The sequence below is a fragment of the Gorilla gorilla genome, chromosome 6 (assembly GCF_029281585.2).
Source record: "Gorilla gorilla gorilla isolate KB3781 chromosome 6, NHGRI_mGorGor1-v2.1_pri, whole genome shotgun sequence".
Lineage (NCBI taxonomy): Eukaryota > Metazoa > Chordata > Mammalia > Primates > Hominidae > Gorilla > Gorilla gorilla.
In genome coordinates this window covers 157,374,196-157,396,536 of record NC_073230.2, presented here as the reverse complement: position 1 = coordinate 157,396,536, position 22,341 = coordinate 157,374,196, and the positions used below count along the sequence as shown (strand labels likewise).

The following is a 22,341-nucleotide window of genomic DNA, read 5'->3' as shown; positions in this document are numbered from 1 at the left end:
AACTCCGGGATACAGAAATCCCTCTGTCCTTGTGATAAGGAAGAGAGTCTAATTGAGCTAACACAAGCCACCTGCAGATGGCTAAATTAAAAAAGCGCCCTGTGACACATGCCCACTGGGGCTTTAGGAGCTATAAACATTCACCCCTACACACTGCCGTGAGGTTGCAGCCCCACAACCTGCCCGTCTGTATGCTCCCCTAGAGGTTTGAGCAGTGGGGCACTGAAGAAGCAAGCCACTCCCCCGTCACACGCCCTGTGAGGGGGACAAGGGAACTTTTCCTGTTTCACTACTATGGGGCTGGAGCCCAAAAGCCCTCATCCCAGCTCCTGCACCTGTCTGTCTGCACGTTTCCCCCTCTTGTAAGGGGTTTGAGTACATGGCGGCCAAGCAAACAGGCCACACCCTTGTTGCAAGTCCCGCGAGAGGTTCAGGGAACTCTCCCGTTTCACTCCTGCCTCAGGCCTCAGCCACCACAGTGAGTGGAACTCTATACCTCCACCTCGCCTGGCTGGGTGGAGCCTCTAAACTCAGGATTCTGCCTTGAGCTGTGGCACTCCCCTCAGGTTGACAGGGTCCAGAGCAAAACCTACGGAAGAAGCTGCAGAGGCCAGGTGGAGGGAAGGATGCTGAACTGGAGGAGGCCAGGAAATTATGAGGTGGGTGAGTTGGCATCATCTTCAGGTTGGTCTGTGTGGGCCACTGAGCCCAGAGTTTTCATGCTTGCCCCCTGAAATTCTAATTTATCTTAGAGCATGTGTTTTGCAAGGAAGGTCCAATGGGCAGTGGAGCATGCCTGGAGCTTGGAGTCTCTGTTCCTGCACTGTCTGCCTCCCAGGGCCTCTCAAGGACTGTTCCTAGCTGCCTCCTGTGCCTGAGTCTGACCCAGCTCCCCCTGGCCACCTGCCCTGGGATCCTGGCTGTCCTCAGCCTGAGTCTGCAACAGGATATGTGGTAGAGGCGTGATGTCTGTGTTTCTGTGTTTTGCCTTCGCTCTGTGCCCCATGGGGGACTGAGTGCAGGAGTGGAAACAGTGGAGCCAGGTGTGCTGGGTGTGGCATCTCCGGGTGAGGGTAGGTGATGGCCACCCCTTCCCCATGCTGGCTCTTCCTGGTGTGCTTGCAGGAACCTGGTGAGGGTACTTGCTCATCCCCTCATCTAAGTGCCAAGTGCATGGGTGCAGAGGTTGCAGCCCCTTTGGTTCTCTGTCCGTGTGGGTTTGGGTGGCAGGCCCTGGGAAGGGGAGATCGACTTCCCCATTCTTGTCAGTCACTTGTTTATTTTGGACTGGGCTCTGCAAGTTCTACCCAGGCCTGGTTAGCATCAAGGAAGACTGGTAGCTGGGGCTCCAACAGAGGAGCAAGCAGGGCTGTGGGAGATGGGAAGTTTGGAAAAGGTGAAAGGCAGAGCCCAGAAGGGCTGGGCCTTCCTGGTCCGGGGCTGCAGGTGCTGGGGAAGTGAAGATCCTGCACAGGTGGTCACAATGAGAAAAAGCCAACAAGCAAAGGGCCAGGCAGGCTCAGAGAACACTGACAGAGGGCTCAGTGATTAGAGGGTTGCTTCCAGGGCTCTGCTGAAAGGCTGAGAAGCAGTGGGCATACGGGGAGAATGGATCAGGTGAGAGGAGTTGACTGAGCGGATCCACAGTGGGGATCAGGACGTGGTGAGGACATCCCCTTCATCTTGAAGTTATGGCTCCTGCAGAGGAGGGAGGGAGGCAGAGAGGGTGCCTGGGGCTGGAGATGTCAGGCTGAGCATTCTGCATGGAACTTTGGTGGGACATTCTTCGGTGCCATCCAGTTCCCCTCCCGTTGTGCTGGCTGGTCACTGTGAAAGCTAAGCAAATTCTGTTCCCCAAGAAGAGGACATAATTCTTGTGAATCCTAAAGGTGGTAAGAACAGGAAATATGATTACATTTCTAAAAGTTTGGATTCATTTATGAAGGACATAAAACTGACCCAGTAGTTCTACACATTTATTTACTTATTTAACATAGAAATTGACCCTCTTGGTCTTAAAGCTTGAAACTTAATATTTATCTGAGTTCCTTCTTCAGGAAAGGACCCCCAGGCCTCTGAAAAAGTATCAGAGAACTGAAACTCACCAGATCTTTGCATCCAGTGAGACTCCAGGCCTCTCATTCATCATGATTGCTTCTTTACTGAGTTCCTGTTTTCTCATACATTGTTACATTTCTTCCTTGCTATGGAAGAAACCTATGGAAGGAGCTGCTGAGGCCAGGTGGAGGGAAGGATGCTGGGCTGGAGGAGGCCAGGAAATTATGTACATTTTTACATTTCTTCCCTGCTATATAAACTCCTAATTTTAGTGGTCAGAGAGATTGATCTCTCATTTCCTCAGCTGTAGCACCTGATTATCGCCTTCTTCCTTGGCAAGAATGGTCATCTCAGTGATTGGCTTTCTGTGCAGGGAACAGCAGAACCTAGACGGAACCCCTGATGTTTTGGTGATAGACTTAAGAGCATAGGGTCCCAAAGAGTGCCAGTGATACACCTGAGGTGTCAGCCTCACCCCTTTTTAGAGTTGGTGGCATGGAGGACAGCTGGTTGGTTTCTCCAGGGCCCTGTCCCTCGGAGCTTCTGTTTGTGACTGTGTCTAGAGATGTTTCCGAGTCACTTTGTCGCATGACCCAATGGCTGCTATTTGCTCCTCCTCAATCGTCCCAGAATAATAGTTGTCTTCTTGAGAAGATTAAGTGAATATTTTCTCCCAACCCAATTACATAATGCAGCACAGATGTCAAGGCAAGTAACTTTGATTCAGAACAAGTTCAGCTATCTGCTTTGCTCTGTCTGCTGGTTTCATGTTTTCAAGATGATTCACATTAACTCATCTTTCTTTCCCATATGTCCGGACTTGTGTTTTACAACACCAGACGGGGATACTAATTAAACTTTAGAGTTCGCTCCAGCGTGCTTAAACTGAGATTGGTAATGACAGGCCTGGCAGTAATCAATATATCTGCTGCACTTGTAATGATTTAACGCGAGTGCCATGGTTACTGCTTGGAATAAAAGTGAATGAGCTCTGTAAATTTAATTTAGGGGAGTTATAACTTGATCATTCAGAAATACATTATAGCAGCTCCTTGTATTTTTGACAAAGCCCAGGGTGTGCTTCTAGCAAGATCTGTGATTTAACCAGGAACATTTAATTTACAATGAGGTATATAATAGGTGACATCTGCCCCCTGGTCCAGCTTCAGAAAAACCAGCAGAAGGCTGTGGACAGCCATACAGAAGTCAGAAGTAATAAACTAGATATATACAGCAATTTTAAGTCTCATATCAACCCTAGTTAAAAAAATTATTTCACATTTATTGTATGTTATTTCATCCATGAATTAGAAGTCAAACTCTAGCAAAGTCATGTTCAGGCCAGTTCAGAGGAGAGATAGCTTCTCTGAAACTGCATTCAGGGGTAGTGAGGTGTCATTTCTGCTCCACATCCTTGAAAAGGGTTTGGTATGTGTTACTTTGCAGAATGGGAGGGAAAGCCTCTGACCTTTGTCCTTTAATTTCCTTCAGTTCTGTAATATGAGGAACATTATTGCATTTAAACGAACAGAAATGCTGTACTGCAAGCTCTCTTTTCACATTGTCTTTGCCCACTTACGAATATTGATTGATTGATTGATGTATTAGCTGTTACATTTCCTGCCATACAGCCATGCCTCTACCCTTTGCATTCCTGATTTAGTTGTGCTACCTGCAACCAGCCTCTTGTATTCTCTCTTGTGCTCTCTCTCTCTCTCTCTCTCAGTTCCCCTAAGGGGCTAGGAGTTGAGTTGATGATACTCTTCAGAATATGGCATTTTATCAATAGGCTATGCAAGGTCTCTCTTGCTTTATTTTATTTATATCTCAACCCCACTCCCATTCCTTCTCCCCTCTAGATAATGACTATATTTTATTTTATATATAACATATTTCAAAAGGATATGTACATATACATATCCTAAATTTTTCAGGTATCTATAGTTCTGTGTATGTTTTTAACTTTTGATAATTTACATTATTTTATGACTTTTTGTTTCTTGGTTTATTCACTTTGTACTGTATTTTTAAGATAGAAGATTTAATATTGCTGTGTATGTATCTACCTTATTATAATGGCTTCTGACTGCTGTATGATTTTGCATAGCACGTGTCTACCTTATTTTACATAAACCTTGGGTGTCTACAACTCCTGGTTATCACTGACAGTCCTATGTGTGTCTCAGACCTTTCCCCTTATGGACCTTTGCAGGAATTTCTCTGGGGAATTACCCTAGGGTTGGGTTTCTGTTCATTAAAAAAGATTGTTTTAAAGCTATAATTTATGGAGCGCTTACTATGTCAGGCACTGTTCTAAGCACTTTATAGGTATTGACTAATTTAATCTTTACAATAACCCGATGTGGTAAGTTCCATCATTATCCCCATTTTACAGAAAACATAAAGCCAAAAAAGATCAAGAAGCTAGTAAGTGGTAGTGCAGAGTTTCAAAAACTATGATGCTGGCTAGATGTGGTGGCTCATGCCTGTAACTCCGTCACTTTGGGAGGCCGAGGCGGGTGGATCACCCGAGTTCAGGAGTTCAAGACCAGCCTAGCCAATATGGTGAAACCCCGTCTCTATTAAAAATACAAAAATTAGCTGGGCGTGGTGGCGGTTGCCTGTAATCCCAGCTACTTGGGAGGCTGAGGCAGGAGGATGGCTTGAACCCGGGAGGTGGAGGTTGCAGTGAGCCGAGATTGCACCACTGCACTCCAGCCTGGATGACAGAGCGAGACTCTGTCTCAAAAAAAAAAAAAAATAAATAATGTGATGCTGTACTTACATTCAAATCACTGCTACACTCACCACCGAGGTGAGCAGCCTCGAACATGACTTTTACCCAGCAGTGGGTTCATTAAGTTGCAACATATGTATGCATGTGTGTGTGTGTGTATGTGGGTGTGTTTATGTGTGCATATGTGTGTCTCTCTATAAAATTCTACTTACCACTCCCACATGAATTTCCTCAATGGTTATACCCCATTTACTTTCCCTCCCAAAGAGCAACAGGGAGTTCACTATCCCCACATTCTCCACCAACACTTATCATAGACTGTACAATAATTATTCAGCTGTGCACATTTTGTATCTTTTGAGTTTCTTTCTTTCAGCTATAGTTTTTAGTGTTTTATCTGATTGTTCTTTACAACTGCTGTTTCTTGCTTTGTTGAATATTTTTTCTTCTGGGAGGATATTTTTAAACTTGTTTAGATTTTTGCATCTGTCCCCCTAATGCCAGTTCAAGTACTGGCTGCTCAATATGTTTCATTTCTAGCAGTTATATTTCCCAAATGCCTGGTGTTTCGTTTTCCCTCTGTGAGCTCATTTTCCCCTGGAGGTGTTAGCCATGACCCCTCAGGAGGACAGGTGCAGTTCCTGGTGAGTTCAAGGCAGGAGGGAGACCTGCTGCAGAGCAGGGATCCTGTGGTTTGGAGTCTGGATGGATTTCCCTCACTCGTGCCCCTCAACCAAGCTGATTTTAATCAGCTCCTACACTGCCCCCCAACCTTTTTGTTTTCTTGAGACAGAGTCTCACTCTGTCGCCCAGGCTGGAGTGCAGTAGCGCGATCTTGGCTCACTGCAACCTCCGCCTCCCGGGTTCAAGTGATTCTCGTGCCCAGCCTCCAGACTAGCAGAGTAGCTGGGATTACAGGAGCCCACAATCATGCCCGACTAATTTTTTGTTTGTTTGTTTGTTTTTGGTAGAGACGGGGTTTCACCAGGTTGTCCAGGCTGTTCTCAAGCTCTTTACATCAAGTGATCCATCCACCTCAGGCTCCCAAAATGCTGGGATTACAGGCGTGAGCCACTGCACCCAGCCTACACTGCCTTTTGATGGGCCTTGGGGATTGCTGAAGAACAGAGGAGCTGGGCTTTTAACTGGAATTTTATTTTATTTTTTAACATATATATATAGTTATACCTTAAGTTCTGGGGTACATGTGCAGAACGTGCAGGTTTGTTACATAGGTATACACGTGCCATGGTGGTTTGCTGCAGCCATCAACCAGTCATCTACATTAGGTATTTCTTCTAATGCTATCCCTCCCCCAGCTCCCAACCCTGACAGGCCCCGGTGTGTGATGTCCCCCACCCCCGTGTCCATGTGTTCTCATTGTTTAACTCCCACTTACGAGTGAGAACATGCGGTATTTGGTTTTCTGTTCCTGAGCTAGTTTGCTGAGAATGATGGTTTCCAGCTTTGTCCATGTCCCTGCAAAGAACACGAACTCATCCTTTTTCATGGCTGCATAGTATTCCATGTTGTATATGTGCCACATTTTCTTTATCCAGTCTATCATTGATGGGCATTTGGGTTGATTCCAAGTCTTTGCTATTGTGAACAGTGCTGCAATAAACATATGTGTGCCTGTGTCTTTATAGTAGAATGATTTATAATCCTTTAGGTATATATCCAGTAATGGGGTTGCTGGGTCAAATGGTATTTCTAGTTCTAGATCCTTGAGGAATCACCACACTGTCTTCCACAATGGTTGAACTAATTTACACTCCCACCAACAGTGTAAGAGTCTTCCTGTTTCTCCACATCCTCTCCAGCATCTGTGGTTTCCTGACTTTTTAATGATCACCATTCTAACTGGCGTGAGATGGTATCCCATCATGGTTTTTATTTACATTTCTTTGATGACCAGTGATGATGAGCTTTTCTCATATGTCTGTTGGCTGCATAAATGTCTTCTTTTGAGAAGTGTCTGTTCATATCCTTTGCCCACTTTTTTATGGCATTGTTTTTTTCTTGTAAAAATTTTTTTTTTTTTTGAGACGGAGTCTCGCTCTATTGCCCAGGCTGGAGTGCAGTGGCATGATCTCGGCTCACTGCAAGCTCCACCTCTTGGGTTCACACCATTTTCCTGCCTCAGCCTCCAGAGTAGCTGGGACTACAGGCGCCTGCCACCACGCCTGGCTAATTTTTTGTATTTTTAGTAGAGACGGGGTTTCACCGTGTTAGCCAGGATGGTCTCGATCTCCTGACCTCGTGATCCGCCCACCTCAGCCTCCCAAAGTGCTGGGATTACAGGCGTGAGCCACCTCGCCCGGCCTCTCTTTTCTTCTTTATTAGTCTGGCTAGCGGTCTATTTTGTTGATCTTTTCAAAAAACCAGCTCTTGGATTCATATTTTTTGAAGGATTTTTCGTGTCTCTATCTCCTTCATTTCTGCTCTGACCTTAGTTATCTGTTGTCTTCTGCTAGCTTCTGAATTTGTTTGCTCTTGCTTCTCTAGTTCTTCTTTTTTTTTTTTTTGAGACAGAGTCTTGCTCTGTTGGCCAGGCTGGAGTGCAGTGGCACAATCTCGGCTCACTGCAACCTCTGCCTCTCAGGCTCAAGCAATTCTCCTTTCTTAGACTCCTGAGTAGCTGGGATTACAGGTGTGTGCCACCATGCCCGGCTAATTTTTGTATTTTTAGTAGAGACGGGGTTTCACCATGTTGGTCAGGCTGGTCTTGAACTCCTGACCTCAGGCAATCTACCCACTTTGGCCTCCCAAAGTGCTGGGATTACAGGTGTGAGTCACCATGCCTGGCTTTCCCTAGTTCTTTTAATTGTGATGTTAGGGTGTCGATTTTAGATCTTTCCTGCTTTCTCTTGTGACCATTTAGTGTTATACATTTCCCTCTACACACTGCTTTAAATGTGTCCCAGAAATTCTGGTACATTGTGTCTTTGTTCTCATTGGTTTCAAAGAACATTTTTATTTCTGCCTTCATTTCGTTATTTACCCAGTAGTCATTCAGGAGCAGGTTGTTCAGTTGCCATGTCATTGTGTGGTTTTGAGTCAGTTTCTTAATCCTGAGTTCTCATTTGATTGCGCTTTGGTCTGAAAGACTGTTTGTTATGAGTTCCATTCCTTTGCATTTGCTGAGGAGTGTTTTACTTCCAATTATGTGGTCAGTTTTAGAATAAGTGCGATGTGGTGCTGAGAAGAATGTGTATTCTGTTGATTTGGAGTGGAGAGTTCTGTAGATGTCTATTAGGTCTGCTTGGTCCAGAGCTGGGTTCAAGTCCTGGATATCCTTATTAATTTTCTGTCTCGTTGATCTAATATTGAAAGTGGGGTGTTAAAGTCTCCTAATATTACTGTGTGGGAGTCTAAGTGTTTTTGTAGGCCTCTAAGAACTTGCTTTATGAATCTGCGTGCTCCTGTATTGGGTGCATATCTATTTAGGATAGTTAGCTCTTCTTATTTCATTGATCCCATTACCGTTATGTGTAATGCCCTTCTTTGTCGCTTTTGATCTTTGTTGGTTTAAAGTCTGTTTAATCAGAGACTAGGATTGCAAATCCTGCTTTTTTGCTTTCCATTTGCTTGGTAAATATTCCTCTATCCCTTTATTTTGAGCCTATGTTTTTCTTTGCATGAGATGGGTCTCCTGAATACAGCACACTGATGGGTCTTTTTTTTTTTTTTTTTTGAGATGGAATTTCGCTCTGTCACCCAGGTTGGAGTGCAGTGGCGTGATCTCGGCTCACTGCAAGCTCTGCCTCCCGGGTTCATGCCATTCTCCTGCTTCAGCCTCCTGAGTAGCCGGGACTACAGGCACCTGCCACCATGCCTGGCTATTTTTTTTTTTTTTTGTATTTTGTAGTAAAGACGGGGTTTCACCATGTTAGCCAGAATGGTCTTGATCTCCTGACCTTGTGATCCACCCTCCTTGACCTCCCAAAGTGCTGGGATTACAGGCATGAGCCACTGCACCTGGCCCACAATGGTCTTGACTCTTTATCCTATTTGCCAGTCTGTGTCTTTTAAATGGGGCATTTAGCCCATTTACATTTAAGGTTAATATTGTTATGTGTGAATTTGATCCTGTCATTATGATGCTAGCTGGTTATTTTGCCCATTAGTTGATGCAGTTTCTTCATTGCATAGATGGTCTTTACAATTTGGTATGTTTTTGCAGTGGCTGGTACTAGTTTTCATTTCCATGTTTAGTGCTTCCTTCAGGAGCTCTTGTAAGGCAGGCCTGGTGGTGACAAAATCTCTCAGCATTTGCTTGTCTGTAAAGGATTTTATTTTTCCTTTGCTTACGAAGCTTAGTTTGGCTGGATATGAAATTCTGGGTTGAAAATTCTTTAAGAATGTTGAATATTGGCCCCTACTGTCTTCTGGCCTGTAGGGTTTCTGCTGAGAGATCCGCTATTAGTCTGATGGTCTTCCCTTTGCGGGTAACCTAACCTTTCTCTGTAGCTGCCATTAACATGTTTTCCTTCATTTCAACTTTGGTGAAACTGATGATATGTGTCTTGGGGTTGCTCTTCTCCAGGAGTATCTTTGTGGTGGTCTCTGTATTTCCTGAATTTGAATGTTGGCCTGTCTTGCTTGGTTGGGGAAGTTCTCCTGGATAATATCCTGAAGAGTGTTTTCCAACTTGGTTCCATTCTCCCCGTCACTTTCAGGTACACCAGTCAAACGTAGTGTGTCCAGAATTGGTGGGTTCTTGGTCTCACTGACTCCAAGAATGAAGCTGCGGACCCTCACGGTGAGTGTTACAGCTCTTAAGACGGTGCATCTGGAGTTTGTTCCTTCTGATGTTCGGATGTGTTCGGAGTTTCTTCCTTCTGGTGGGTTCGTGGTCTCGCTGGCTCAGGAGTGAAGCTGCAGACCTTCGTGGTGAGTGTTACAGCTCTTAAGGTGGTGCGTCTGGAGTTGTTCATTCCTCCCGGTGGGCTCGTGGTCTCGCTGGCTTCAGGAGTGAAGCTGCAGACCTTCGCGGTGAGTGTTACAGCTCATAAAGGCAGTGTGGACCCAAAGAGTGAGCAGTAGCAAGATTTATTGCAAAGAGCGAAAGAACAAAGCTTCCGTGGCGTGGAAGGGGACCCGAGCGGGTTGCCACTGCTGGCTCGGGCAGCCTGCTTTTATTCTCTTATCTGGCCCCACCCACATCCTGCTGATTGGTAGAGCCCAGTGGTCTGTTTTGACAGGGCGCTGATTGGTGCGTTTACAATCCCTGAGCTAGACACAAAGATTCTCCATGAACCCATCAGATTAGCTACAGAGTGTCCACACAAAGGCTCTCCAAGGCCCCACCATAGTAGCTAGATACAGAGTGTTGACTGGTATATTCACAAACCCTGAGCTAGACACAGGGTGCTGATTGGTGTGTTTACAAACCTTGAGCTAGATACAGAGTGCAATTGGTGGATTTACAATCCCTGAGCTAGACATAAAGGTTCTCCAGGTCCCCACCAGACTCAGGAGGCCAGCTGGCTTCACCCAGTGGATCCCGCACTGGGGCTGCAGGTGGAGCTGCCTGCCAGTCCTGCGCCGTGCGCCTGCACTCTTCAGCCCCTGGGTGGTCGATGGGACTGGGCGCCGTAGAGCAGGGGGCAGCGCTCGTTGGGGAGGCTCGGGCTGCACGGGAGCCCACGGAGGGGGTGGGAGGCTCAGGCATGGCGGGCTGCAGGTCCTGAGCCCTGCCCCACAGGAAGGCAGCTAAGGCCCAGTGAGAAATCGAGCGCAGCGCTGGTGGGCCGGCTCTGCTGAGGGACCCAGTATACCCTCCGCAGCTGCTGGCCCAGGTGCTAAGCCCCTCATTGCCCGGGGCTGGCAGGGCCGGCTGGCTGCTCCGAGTGCGGGGCCACCAAGCCCACGCCCACCCAGAACTCCAGCTGGCCTGCAAGCGCCGTGTGCAGCCCCGGTTCCCGCTTGCACCTCTCCCTCCACACCTCCCTGCAAGCTGAGGGAGCTGGCTCCGGCTTTGGCCAGCCCAGAAAGGGGCTCCCACAGTGCAGCGTTGGGTGAAGGGCTCCTCAAGTGCCGCCAAAGTGGGAGCCCAGGCAGAGGAGGCGCTGAGAGTGAGCGAGGGCTGTGAGGACTGCCAGCACGCTGTCACCTCTCAGTAGGTTTGGTCTTTTTCACATAGTCCCATATTTCTTGGAGGCTTTGTTCATTTTTTTTCACTCTTTTTTCTCTCATCTTGTCTTCTCGCTTAATTTTATTGAGTTGACCTTCAATGTCTGATATCCTTTCTTTTGCTTGATCGATTCAGCTATTGATACTTGTGTATGCTTCACGAAGCTCTTGTGTTGTGTTTTTCAGCTCCATCAGGTCATTTATGTTCTTCTCTAAACTTGTTATTCTAGTTAGCAATTCGTCTAACCTTTGTTCAAGGTTCTTAGCTTCCTTGCATTGGGTTAGAACATGCTCCTTTAGCTCGGAGGAATTTGTTGTTGCCCACCTTCTGAAGCCTACTTCTGTCAATTCGTCAAATGTATTCTCTGTCCACTTTTTTCCTTTGCTGGCGAGGAGCTGTGATCCTTTGGAGAAGAGGCGTTCTTGTTTTTTGAATTTTCAGCCTTTTTATGCTGGTTTCTCCCCATCTTCGAAGATTTATCTACCTTTCGTCTTTGATGTTGGTGACCTTCGATTGGGGTCTCTTGAGTAGACATCCTTTTTGTTGATGTTGATACTATTCCTTCTGTTTGTTAGTTTTCCTTCTAGCAGTCGGGCCCCTGTACTGCAGGTCTGCTGCAGTTTGCTGGAGGTCCACTCCAGACCCTGTTTGCCTGGGTATCACCAGTGGAGGCTGCAGAACAGCAAAGACTGCTGCCTGTTCCTTCCTCTGGAAGCTTTGTCTCAGACGGGCACCCTCCAGATGCCAGCCAGAGCACTCCTGTATGACGTGTCTGTTGGCCCCTACTGGGAGGTGTCTCCCAGTCAGGATACATAAGTGTCAGGGACCCACTTGAGGAGGCAGCCTGTCCCTTAGCAGAGCTTGAACACTGTGCTGGGAGATCCACTGCTCTCTTTAGAGCTGTCAGTCAGGGACATTTAAGTCTGCTGAAGCTGTGCCCACAGCTGCCCTTTCCCCCGGGTGCTCTGTTCCAGGGAGATGGGGGTTTTATCTGTAAGTCCCTGACTGGGGCTGCTGCCTTTTTTTCAGAGATGCCCTGCCCAGAGAGAAGGAATTAGAGAGGCAGTCTGGCTGCAACGGACTTGCTGAGCCACAGTGGGCTCCACCCAGTTCAAACTTTCCGGTGACTTTTTTTACACTGTGAGGGTAAAGCTGCCTACTCAAGCTTCAGCAATGGCGGACGCCCCTCCCACCACCAAGCTTGAGCGTCCCAGGTCAATCTCAGACTGATGTGTTAGCAGCGAGAATTTCAAGCCAGTGGACCTTAGCTTGCTGGGTTCCACGGGGGTGGGACCTGCTGAGCCAGACTACTTGGCTCCTTGTCTTTAGCCCCATTTCCGGGGGAGTTAATGGTTCTGTCTCACTGGTGTTCCAGGTGCTACTGGGGTATGAAAAACAAAACAAACAAACAAAAAACTGCAACTAGCTTGGTGTCTGCCCAAATGGCTGCCCAGTTTTGTGCTTGAAACCCAGGGCCCTGGTGGCTTAGGAACCAGAGGGAATCTCCTGGTCTGCCAGTTGTGAAGATCGTGGGAAAAGCACAGTATCTGGGCCAGAGTGCACCATTCCTCCCAGTATAGCCTCTTATGGCTTCCCTTGGCTGGGGGAGGGAGATCCCCCACCCCTTGTGCTTCCTGGGTGAGGCGATGCCACACCCTGCTCTGGCTCACCCTCTGTGGGCTGCACTCACTGTCCAACCAGTCCCAATGAGATGAACCGGGTACCTCAGTTGGAATTGCAGTTGGAAATGCAAAAATCACCCGTCTTCTGCTTTGATCTCACTGGGAGCTGCAGACCAGAGCTGTGCCTATTCGGTCATCTTGCCAGCAAATCCTTTTGACTTATATTTTAAGTTCAGGGGTACACGTGCAGGTTTGTTACATGGATAAACTTGTGTCGTGGGGGTTTGTTGCACAGATTATTTCATCACCCAGGTATTAAGCCTGGTACCCATTAGTTATTTTTCCTGATCCTCTCCCTCCTCCCACCCTCCACCCTCTAAAGGTACCCAGTATGTGTTGTTCCCCTCTGTGTGTCCATATGTTCTCATCATTTAGCTCCTACTTATAAGTGAAACTGTGGTATTTGGTTTTCTGTTCCTGTTAACTGGAATTTTAACTGGAAGAGATGCGCCTGTCTTGTTTTCTAGTCAATTCCTAGAGTCTTGAATGGTGCCAAGCACGTAGGGGATACTCCATAAATATTTATGAGATGAATTCCATAGTCTTGATTCCCCTTTGAAATCCATATGTTAGGGTAATTATTGAAATAATCTCAGTCATTTTGGGAAGATATATGCATGCTTATATATATATATTTATATATAAAAAGTCTGTATTTAATTTTTTTTAACCTGCAACAAATCATACTAGGTGTTCTTTGGAGTGTTTTTTTCCTTTATGTGTCCTACATGTGCCTTCTTTCTGGCTTCAAAGGTTGCTCCTTGCCCTGAGGTCTTAGGGAGCAAGCTTGCACTTTCCCTCTCTACATCTTTCATGACTTAAAAGGTTGCCCCTGTATCCCATTTTAGCCTTCCTAGACTTAAGAATTTTATCTTCCAAGTTTCAATTTGTGAATACAAAATAAGTTCATCTCTGAGTTTCACCTGTCAGGTTTTAATTTAAATCTTATAATTTTACATTTATATTTTTAAAAGAAATGACTTTCTCATGTTAGGTCAGAGAACTGAAAAAGATAAGCTATTTGTTATTTTCTTTTGGTGAAGACTTGGCATAGAGTTTAGTTCCTGTCCCCAGAGACTTATTTACTTACCATCTATCCAGAAGATGAAGTAAGATGAATGGAAAGATCATGAAAACATGATGAGAAAAGAAAACTTGCATTTTTTTGTGGCAAAACTGCTTTGAGCAGTGGTCCTTTGTAGCATGTTGGGTGTGTTTGAACAAGAGGGGGTTGCTGGTAGAACAAAATCTTCAGGTGCAGGGATTATTCAGCTCATGGTTTTCAAAGTGACCAAAAAAAGGTAAACACATGCTAATGGTTACTCACATAATACGTTCTTTGAAGAGTTAGCTTTTGTACCTGAGTTAATTTGGGAGGACATGAACCCCTTCTTGAAAAATAGCACAGTTATTTCCTCTTTTCTATACTTTGTTGTGTTATGCCATGTCGTAACTGGCAAAGTGTAAAACTAGACATATTTTCTTCAATACAGCTTCCTGCTTGAAACCCAGGGCCCTGGTGGCATAGGCACCAGAGGCAGTCTCTTGGTCTGCCAGTTGCAAAGACCGTGAGTTTCCTATAACCTCCTATCCTACCCTTCTCTGCTCCCCCACACCCATTAATTAAACAAATACAATTGTCCCTCAGTATCCATGGGGAATTGGTTCCAGGACTCCCTGCAGATACCAAAATCCATGGATACTCACGTCCCTTATATAAAATGGTACATATTTGCATATAACCTAGATACATCCTCCCATATAATTTAAATAATCTCTAGATTACTTATAATACCTGATACAATGTAAATGCTATGTATATAGTAGTTATACAGAAGGTCTCTGATTTATGATGGTTTGGCTTATGGTTTCTTGATTTTATGATGATGTAAAAGTGATACACATTCAGTATATTTCTTGACTTGGATGGGGCTATGACCCGGATAAACCCAGGGTAAATAAAAAAATCTTAAGTGGAAAACACACTTCTGCTTACAATATTTTCAATTTATGATGTGTTTATCAGCATGTAACCAATTCCATCATAAATTGAGAATCACTTGTACTCTTTTAATTTGTATTTTTTTTGCATTGTTAATTTCAACTTTTTTGACTATTTTTGATCTGAGGTCAGTTGAATCTGCATGTGGAACCCATGGATATGAAGGGCGTTTATTTGTACAAAAGAAAGTTGCTATCCTCCTGGAACATATGTATGTATACAGAGTTTATTGTTGCTGGGACAGTGAAAGGAAGTCAGCATATTGTGGCCAAAACCTTTTGTTGGCGATGTTAAACCCTCAACTTGCTGACTCATCTTTTTAAAATTTGTTAAGAACTTTTATGGTGCAGACTTTCTTTTCTCAAGGGAGTTTATGACATTCTCTCTGTACCTGTTGGATCACATTCGCGAAGCATTCATGACCAATCTTTTTGACGCTTGATGCTTTCTGAACATACTGCAGTGCAATTGCTATTGATTGGCCTTGGGGATTGCTGAAGAACAGAGGACTTGGGCTTTTAACTGGAATTCACATTTATTTGGTATACGTTTAGATGCCTCACTGAGAATTGATTAAAAGGAAATGGCTTCCCAGTAGTCATGGTCATTGAAGACCAGTGTGGAGGCTAAAGCAACTTCATCTTGAATGTGAATCTGCTATGTTGAGTTCTGATTAACTCCAGTTCCTCCAGGAATGCCTCTAAGGTTTTTATTTTCTCTGTGGTTCCTTATGTAAAGGCATGTACTTAACCATAAATCCCACCCTTAGGTCAAAACAACTCTGATGTTATCATACTTACTGTAAACCCTACCCTTAAGCAATTGTCTTACCCATCCTTCTTAAGTCTGTAGACCCTTTCCCTATGGTGGATAAGCCCTGGGTCCAGGGTGTGGAGGGTATGGGGGGTAACAGTGCAGGCATTCATCATCTGTCTAGTAGTGGCTGCCTGAGACATGGCCTCTGTTTGTAATTCCCTATGAAATGTTTCTTTCTGAGAAATTGGAATTCTCAGCCTCTTTCTTGGGCCTCTCAGCTTCCTTGGCTTTGCAGGGGTGGTTTGCACAGAGCTGCTCACTGCAGAACAACTAGCAAGTGAGAGTAATAACTTAGCTCTAAAAGCACACGGAGTGCATTTAGGAAGCTTCGCACCTCCGATGCATGCCGAGTCCTTGCTGTCTAGTTCCCTGGCTTGGATCCATGTGCCCACTATCCAGTGTTACTCCCTCATTCCAAATAAGGATCAGAATATATTCTGGAGATAACTGAACTCCAACCACATTTTATCAAGATGGGTGTAAACTAACCACAGTCAATGTCTACTAAGCCACTTTAAGAAAAACTCCTCTTTTAACGGGGAGGTATTTGTGGTAGGAGGTTAACCATGGACATAGCCAAATCAGACCTTTTAGGAGTGACTGTATCTCCACAACTTGTGGAAAGACGATATTCTCAGTAGGCTTATATTTCAGTGCTTGGAACTTAACTTTTGCTGAAGGTTGAAAATTGCTCTTAAGAGAGACAAGTGGTACAAAACACGAAGAATCGCTTTTAGGATAATTAAAACTATTTTGAATTTTTTATTTATCAATCGTTTCTAATATAATTTTAGTTAAATGAAAGACATTCACAAAGAATATTAGGCATACGTACATAATTTCCTTCTTTCATTCTAGTTTACATGCTGTTGCTTTTAGAGAGTGAAATTTTGTGTTATTTCACAGGGATGGAATCCTATTTGACTTTACAGAAAGAATATTTAGCCCAGCTTTTCACAGCGCTAACCTCTGCAGTCACCATGCTCACTGAAAAAATTTAAAAAACCTGACAAAATAAAACTTAGAATCAGTAAAATCTAGAACTGTTTCTTGGCCTACTTGAGAGGAACTTCCATATTTTCACAGCCATCTCCGAAAGCAGCAGTTGCTGTAAATTAACTGAGACTTGGAAATGGTGCAGACTGTCTTGGTAGAGCTGTTCTTAAGCACAGTTTTATCTGGAAAATAAACTTGTAAATGCGTGCTGTATATTAATACATGTGTGCCCATATTTATTTTTATTATCTCCTGCCAGTCTTTGCTCAATGGGAGATGATAAACCAACTTCTCAACATGATTTCCCCATTTCATTGAATGAGATTTATATGCCACTTATGAAAAAAAATACTGCTGTGAAAGAAATGTACTTTAAAGTTTCCAACACTACCATGCAGGGTACATGGAGAATAGGCATACAGCCACTAGGCTACATGAACACGTCACGTTTGTATTTTGTGTTGGCCTACGTATAAGCCAATCTAGCATGTTTGAGGGCATGTGTAAGAGTAGGTAAGGGAGCTATAAGTTACATTCAGGTGGGAATTTAGGGCTTTCTGCACAAAAAATTCTAATTTCTCTGTCCTTTTGCTATGTTGCATCTCCCAGTGTTGACAGATTAGTCTGCATGATTAATAACTGAGCAGCTGTAGAGCCATGCCAGTAAGTCATCAATTCCTGAACGTGGCCACATCTGTCTTTTGATGTGACTTTCAACCACAAGCCACAAAGTAAGTCTTCCACTAGGCTCCATTGACTTCAGTCTTTATATAAGGGTTTCAAGGTATTTTGCAGTCAAGAATCAATGGCACCTCGCAACTGTCTTATGAAGTAGGTAAAACAGCTCCATCTTCAATACGGGACAAAAGTTCGAGGACTTGACCAAGGTCACATAGGGAGGGTCCCACCAAGGCAGGGAGAGAGAAAGGGGATGCTGTCAGCTAATTCTCATGGTCCACTCTTAACCAAAACATCATTTAAAAAATGGGGCTGGCTCGGCACGGTGGCTCACACCTGTAATCCCAGCAATTTGCAAGGCCGAGGTGGACGGATCACTTGAGGTCAGGAGTTTGAGACCACCCTGGCCAACATGGTGAAACCTGGCTTCTACTAATAATACAAAAAAAAAAAAAATTAGCTGGGTGTGATGGCGGGTGCCTGTAATCCCAGCTACTTGGGAGGCTGAGGCAGGAGAATCGCCTCAATGTGGGAGGAGGAGGAGGTTGCAGTGAGCCCGAGATTGCGCCAGTGCACTCCAGCCTGGGGGACAGAGCAAGACTCCGTCTCAAAACAAAACAAAAAACAACAACAAAAAAAGGGGGGGGGTAGGAGCCATTGGTTCTTAGCTGAAGTCAGCTGGGGACATTGTTACTGTTTGTTTCGCACTGGTTTAGGATCAGGTGGTTCTACTGGGACTAGCAATTTAGGACCTACCTTTGGCTGGCTTACTTGAATTCAATTTAATAATTGCCCTTTTTTTGGGAAAATTGCTCAACAGGGTGGTGAGAAGAAAAAATGGGGGTTTCAAATTCAGTGTTGTTTGGAGGCATGAGACATAAACGGGCCATTAAAACGTTCACTGCGTAAGAGCAGGGTATAACGTGATGAGGAGAGGAAGAGAGAAAAAAGTAGGATAGAAAAGAACAGATTCCATCATAGAAGGAAAGAAAAGCTTCTTGACACAACCTGAACACTTGCATGTTCAAGTCCCATAGCTGTGTGCTTGTTCCTGAAGTGCTTCCAGTGGCTTCGCCTGTGCCCAGCTCTCAGCCTGCATATGGTGGCTGCTCAGCAGATGTTCGAAAGTAACATTAAGATAGACTCTTTGGCTCATGCCAATGCTTTTTCTTGTGCCTCTGAATTCCTGCTCTTGTTAGTAAAGGATGCTTGTTTGTCAAATGCAGGGCAGTAGGACATTTTCTAGGAAAGGCTCTCTAAATTCTTGTTTTCAGCTCTTTAATGAAAACTTCCATGTAACAAGTCTCTTTTTTTGAGCAGGTGGTTGAAAGCCACAAGGGGAAATACATTTTTAAATATTAAGAAGTGCCAGAAAATAATTTAACAACAAAATAGCTTTTTCAACCTCGTGGACCAGCTTTCTTGAGCTCTAGGGAACATGCTATTTTGAGAGCTTAGGATCTCACTAACCTTGCATTCATTCAAAGTCATCTCCTAGCTTTTCAAAACATCGATATTTGCTTCGTACACAGAAGATGTTTCCTGCACAACTTTAAATCAGCCACCAACTTTCCCTGAAACTTTAAAACAGTCTATTTTTTTTTGTTGTTGTTGTCTATACATATTATTTAAAGAGGCTACTACCAGCATACTTGTGCTTGCTTGATAATGTATTGGAATGTAAGATGTCAAGATTTTGTGAGATGTGAATGACAAAGCAGGATTAGGCACTGAGAGCTTGGGGGGGAATGTCATGGTTATCGAGGCTGCACTGTGCTAGGCTATCCAGGGAGAGAGTTGGAAGAAAGACTTAATTCTTTTTCTTCACATAAATAGATTATTTACCATTTAAAATGTACTGGATATGGCCTTCATAAACAGATGTAGGGATTTTTGTTACACCCATAATCCCAAGGAGAGGTCAAGATTTCCAGCATTTATTTGGCACTTAGTTACTTAATACTTTATCCACCTTTTGGTTTCCTGTCTGATGGCTACATTGTAACCCTCTTGAAGGAAGACAGTGTCCTATGTGTCTTAATTGATGGTGATATGGGAGAACCACTGATCCCTGCAGTCATTCCAGTGTCCTAGGTTTGAAATTTTGGTGAGAGGATTGGATCTCATTTTTCACCTTTTGTGGCAAGAAAAGGAGAGGGAGGAGAAAGGATGAGAACATTTTAGTAGCAGAAGCTGTTTTGGGTGGCTTTAATTCTCTACTCATTTTGGGAAAAAAGGGAAAGTGTTGAGACAATGCATAAAGAACAGAGCTATCATGGGAATTGCAAGAAATAATAAATTTCCATCTGGCATTATTTGGTAAGTGCAGAAGTAATACCTGTAAACCATGTTTAAAAATCAGAAACACTTCTAAAACATCATGTTTAAAATTTGCTTTCAACAATACATAAAGTAACTCCTAATGGTAATCATCTTGGCTAAATAAAACAGCCTTTGCTTTCAATATGTCATTTGTAAATGTTACATTGTTCTGATATTTAGTGATATTAAGTATTTTTCCATTTTAAATGTATTTTATAGAAGAATGATTAAAACCTTTTAAAATTAAGGGTGTCCATGACAGTGCCTGAGCTCAACCAGCAATGGTAAAAGGGCATCAGGATTCCCTTTTGGTCTGTTACCTTGACTTGCATGGGAGTTAACTGGTCCAATATCTCCTCTGGAATGTGCTGTGTACTGGTGTAATGTGCCACTGGCAACTCTAGGTAATGTTTGTTTTCCATTACCCAAGAAACTGATGTGCTCCAATAAGTTAGGCACACTGAGAATCTTGAAAAAGAATGGAAACTGATGTGCTCCAATAAGTTAGGCACACTGAGAATCTTGAAAAAGAATGCATAATTCTAACAAACTAGAATTTCCATTAGAACAATAGCATCTATACCTTCGAAAGCTCCTCTTAACCTCTCCCAGGCAAAGAAGGAAAAAGTGATCATATTGAATTCCTCAGAATGGTGGGATCTCAAGATTTTTTAGAAAGTGCTTATTAAGTATAAGAGGCTTGAAATATAATGATCATAAATGGTAGCCTTTCTGGAAATAATTTTTGTGTAATCTGTTTAAAAAGATTTTTTGGATACATTGTCCCCATTTGTTTACAGGAAGTGTATTACTTTTAAATATAATCAATGAGGTATTTGTTAAATAACTGGGTCAAGGTTTCAGATTAAACTAAGAGGTGTGATTAACTACACTTGTCCATCCTGTGGGAAGCAACAGGTACCAGGTTTGTGATGAACTTGAGGTTCAAATGTGTCGGTCTTAGAAGATCCCTGAATCACAGCAGTGTGATTGGATGGAAAAACATGTGGCATAGTTGATTTAAAATATGGCAGTGTTTTCCATGTCATCCAGAGTAACAGCAATAATAACTTGACTTTATTGTGTTGTGTCCATTTACAGGACACTGTCTATTAGTCTATTAGGATTCTGTCACAGGGGTGGAAAAACTACCAGAGATTTAAAGCAAAATAAGAAGCGCAACCTAATTTATGCATTCACTAGAAATTGCCCATATTTTTGCTACAACTATAAAAGAAAAAGAGCAAACAAATCATAACATCTGGCTCTAATTCCCCATTGAGGCGCTTATACATATATTATAAATACATATATAAATCCAATATGTTTCAGATAAAACAGGAAAAAATCTTTTGTAACAGCTGGTCACCATGGTATTGCAGCTGATAGTTACAGCTATTGGTCTAAGACGACATACGTGGAACAATATTAGCTTGTTTAGCTTGTAGAATTCAATGAAAAAATCAAACCGACAACCCCAATATAAACTACCTTCCCTGGTTCTTTAATGCCTCTCTCCAGTTGTGCTGATTGTGTCATTACATTGTGTTGTTATACACCAGGTGCCATGCACTCTCTTCCTTCAACTGCTGGTATCAGTCAGGAACCCCAGATGCCAGAGAGCTGGCATAGATTGAGCTCTGCTTAAAAACTGGCAAATAATAGGTTCTCTTTGCCCCTTTCTTTTCCAACTTATAGGACATCAAAGGAACTAGTATAGGACATCAAAGGAAATAGTATATAAACACGAACTAGTTACTGTAACAGCCCATTAAGGTTGTCTAGAAGCAAAAGGAAGAGAATGTTGGGGGCCATATTAGCGTAGGTGCATTAGCTTTTCTCAAGAAAAAAAATACCCACGTTCTAAGGGCTCTTAAAAATGTAGAAAACTTGCCCTATTACCACGGGTCTTTAGAACACCTCTAAACACACACAAAATAAGACAGATATTACCTACAAATTTCAACCATTGCTTAAACTCTAAAAGCATTTTTTTGTATTATTTTGTTTTGATACAGAAGGGAAAACTCAGCTATAAAGAAATATTAAAAAGGTTTTTTTTTTTTTTTGTGATCAGTCTCAAGAATATTCCACTGCCTGCCTCCCCCAACTTGTGCTGATATTTTAAGGATGTGCTCAAGAGTATGAAGCAGGGTGCTTTTGTCCCTTTCTCTCCTCCCTAGTAATTCCCTCCTCCCTATCCCATAGCCACCCCTCAAATGAGCCATTCCTTTTTGCTTTCATCAATGGTCTCTGTGAAGTTGGGGTCGTTGTTCATGATGGCGGCGTCCGCGCTCTCTGCCGACTCCGCCCCCTTTGCCTCGTTGGTATGGTAGGTGCCCTTGTGGCGGAACATGTACCGGATCAGGAAGACCAGGGTGCACAGGATGGTGAAAATCACCACAGCAATGACGCCTGGCGGAGAAAGGAGAAGCACGAGAGGTTAGACAGGGCTTGGGAGTCCCTCCAACACTGTCCCCACTTCACTACAGCTCCGTCAGACACAGCCCTCTCCCATATAAAACACAAACTCCAAAACAACAAAGATAACAAAAATGAAGTAAGATTTCTGTTTTTGTCCATGAAGGAGTAACAGGAAAAACAGGAGTAACTTGTCTTCCAGCCAAAAGTAACTAAAATACTGGACACAATCTATGAAATGACAGTATACAGACATTAGAAAACAGGCAGAACGGAACCATGATGTCTGAGAACAGAGAAACAAAAAGGAGGAATCCTACATTTTTCCTAGTTTTCTGGCTGGCAGCGGTTTTTGGACAGCAGTGTAGGGAGGGGCAGCACAAGAAAGCACAGTGGTTTCCCTGAATGGAGAGGGGAGATAGAGGGGGCGCGCGAGAGAGCTATGTAGAGAAAGAACCCTAATAATCTGCACGTAAGTCTCTCTGAATTT

At 43.8% G+C, this 22,341-nt stretch overlaps 1 protein-coding gene and 1 long non-coding RNA gene across 2 annotated transcripts in view; one reads left to right on the top strand and one right to left on the bottom strand.

Moving 5' to 3' along the window:
* Window positions 1–475: 475 nt before the first annotated feature.
* Window positions 476–22,341, top strand: part of LOC109027818 (uncharacterized) — a 52,190-nt gene continuing 30,324 nt past the window's right edge. Inside the window, exon 1 of the long non-coding RNA XR_008681295.1 lies at window positions 476–659. This is a non-coding gene — a long non-coding RNA (uncharacterized lncRNA). The remainder of the gene's footprint in view (window positions 660–22,341) is intronic.
* Window positions 16,182–22,341, bottom strand: part of CNTNAP2 (contactin associated protein 2) — a 2,292,243-nt gene continuing 2,286,083 nt past the window's right edge. Inside the window, exon 24 of the mRNA XM_019031540.4 lies at window positions 16,182–21,845. Within this exon, the coding sequence (XP_018887085.3) occupies window positions 21,646–21,845 (200 nt within the window). The 3' untranslated portion in view covers window positions 16,182–21,645. The remainder of the gene's footprint in view (window positions 21,846–22,341) is intronic.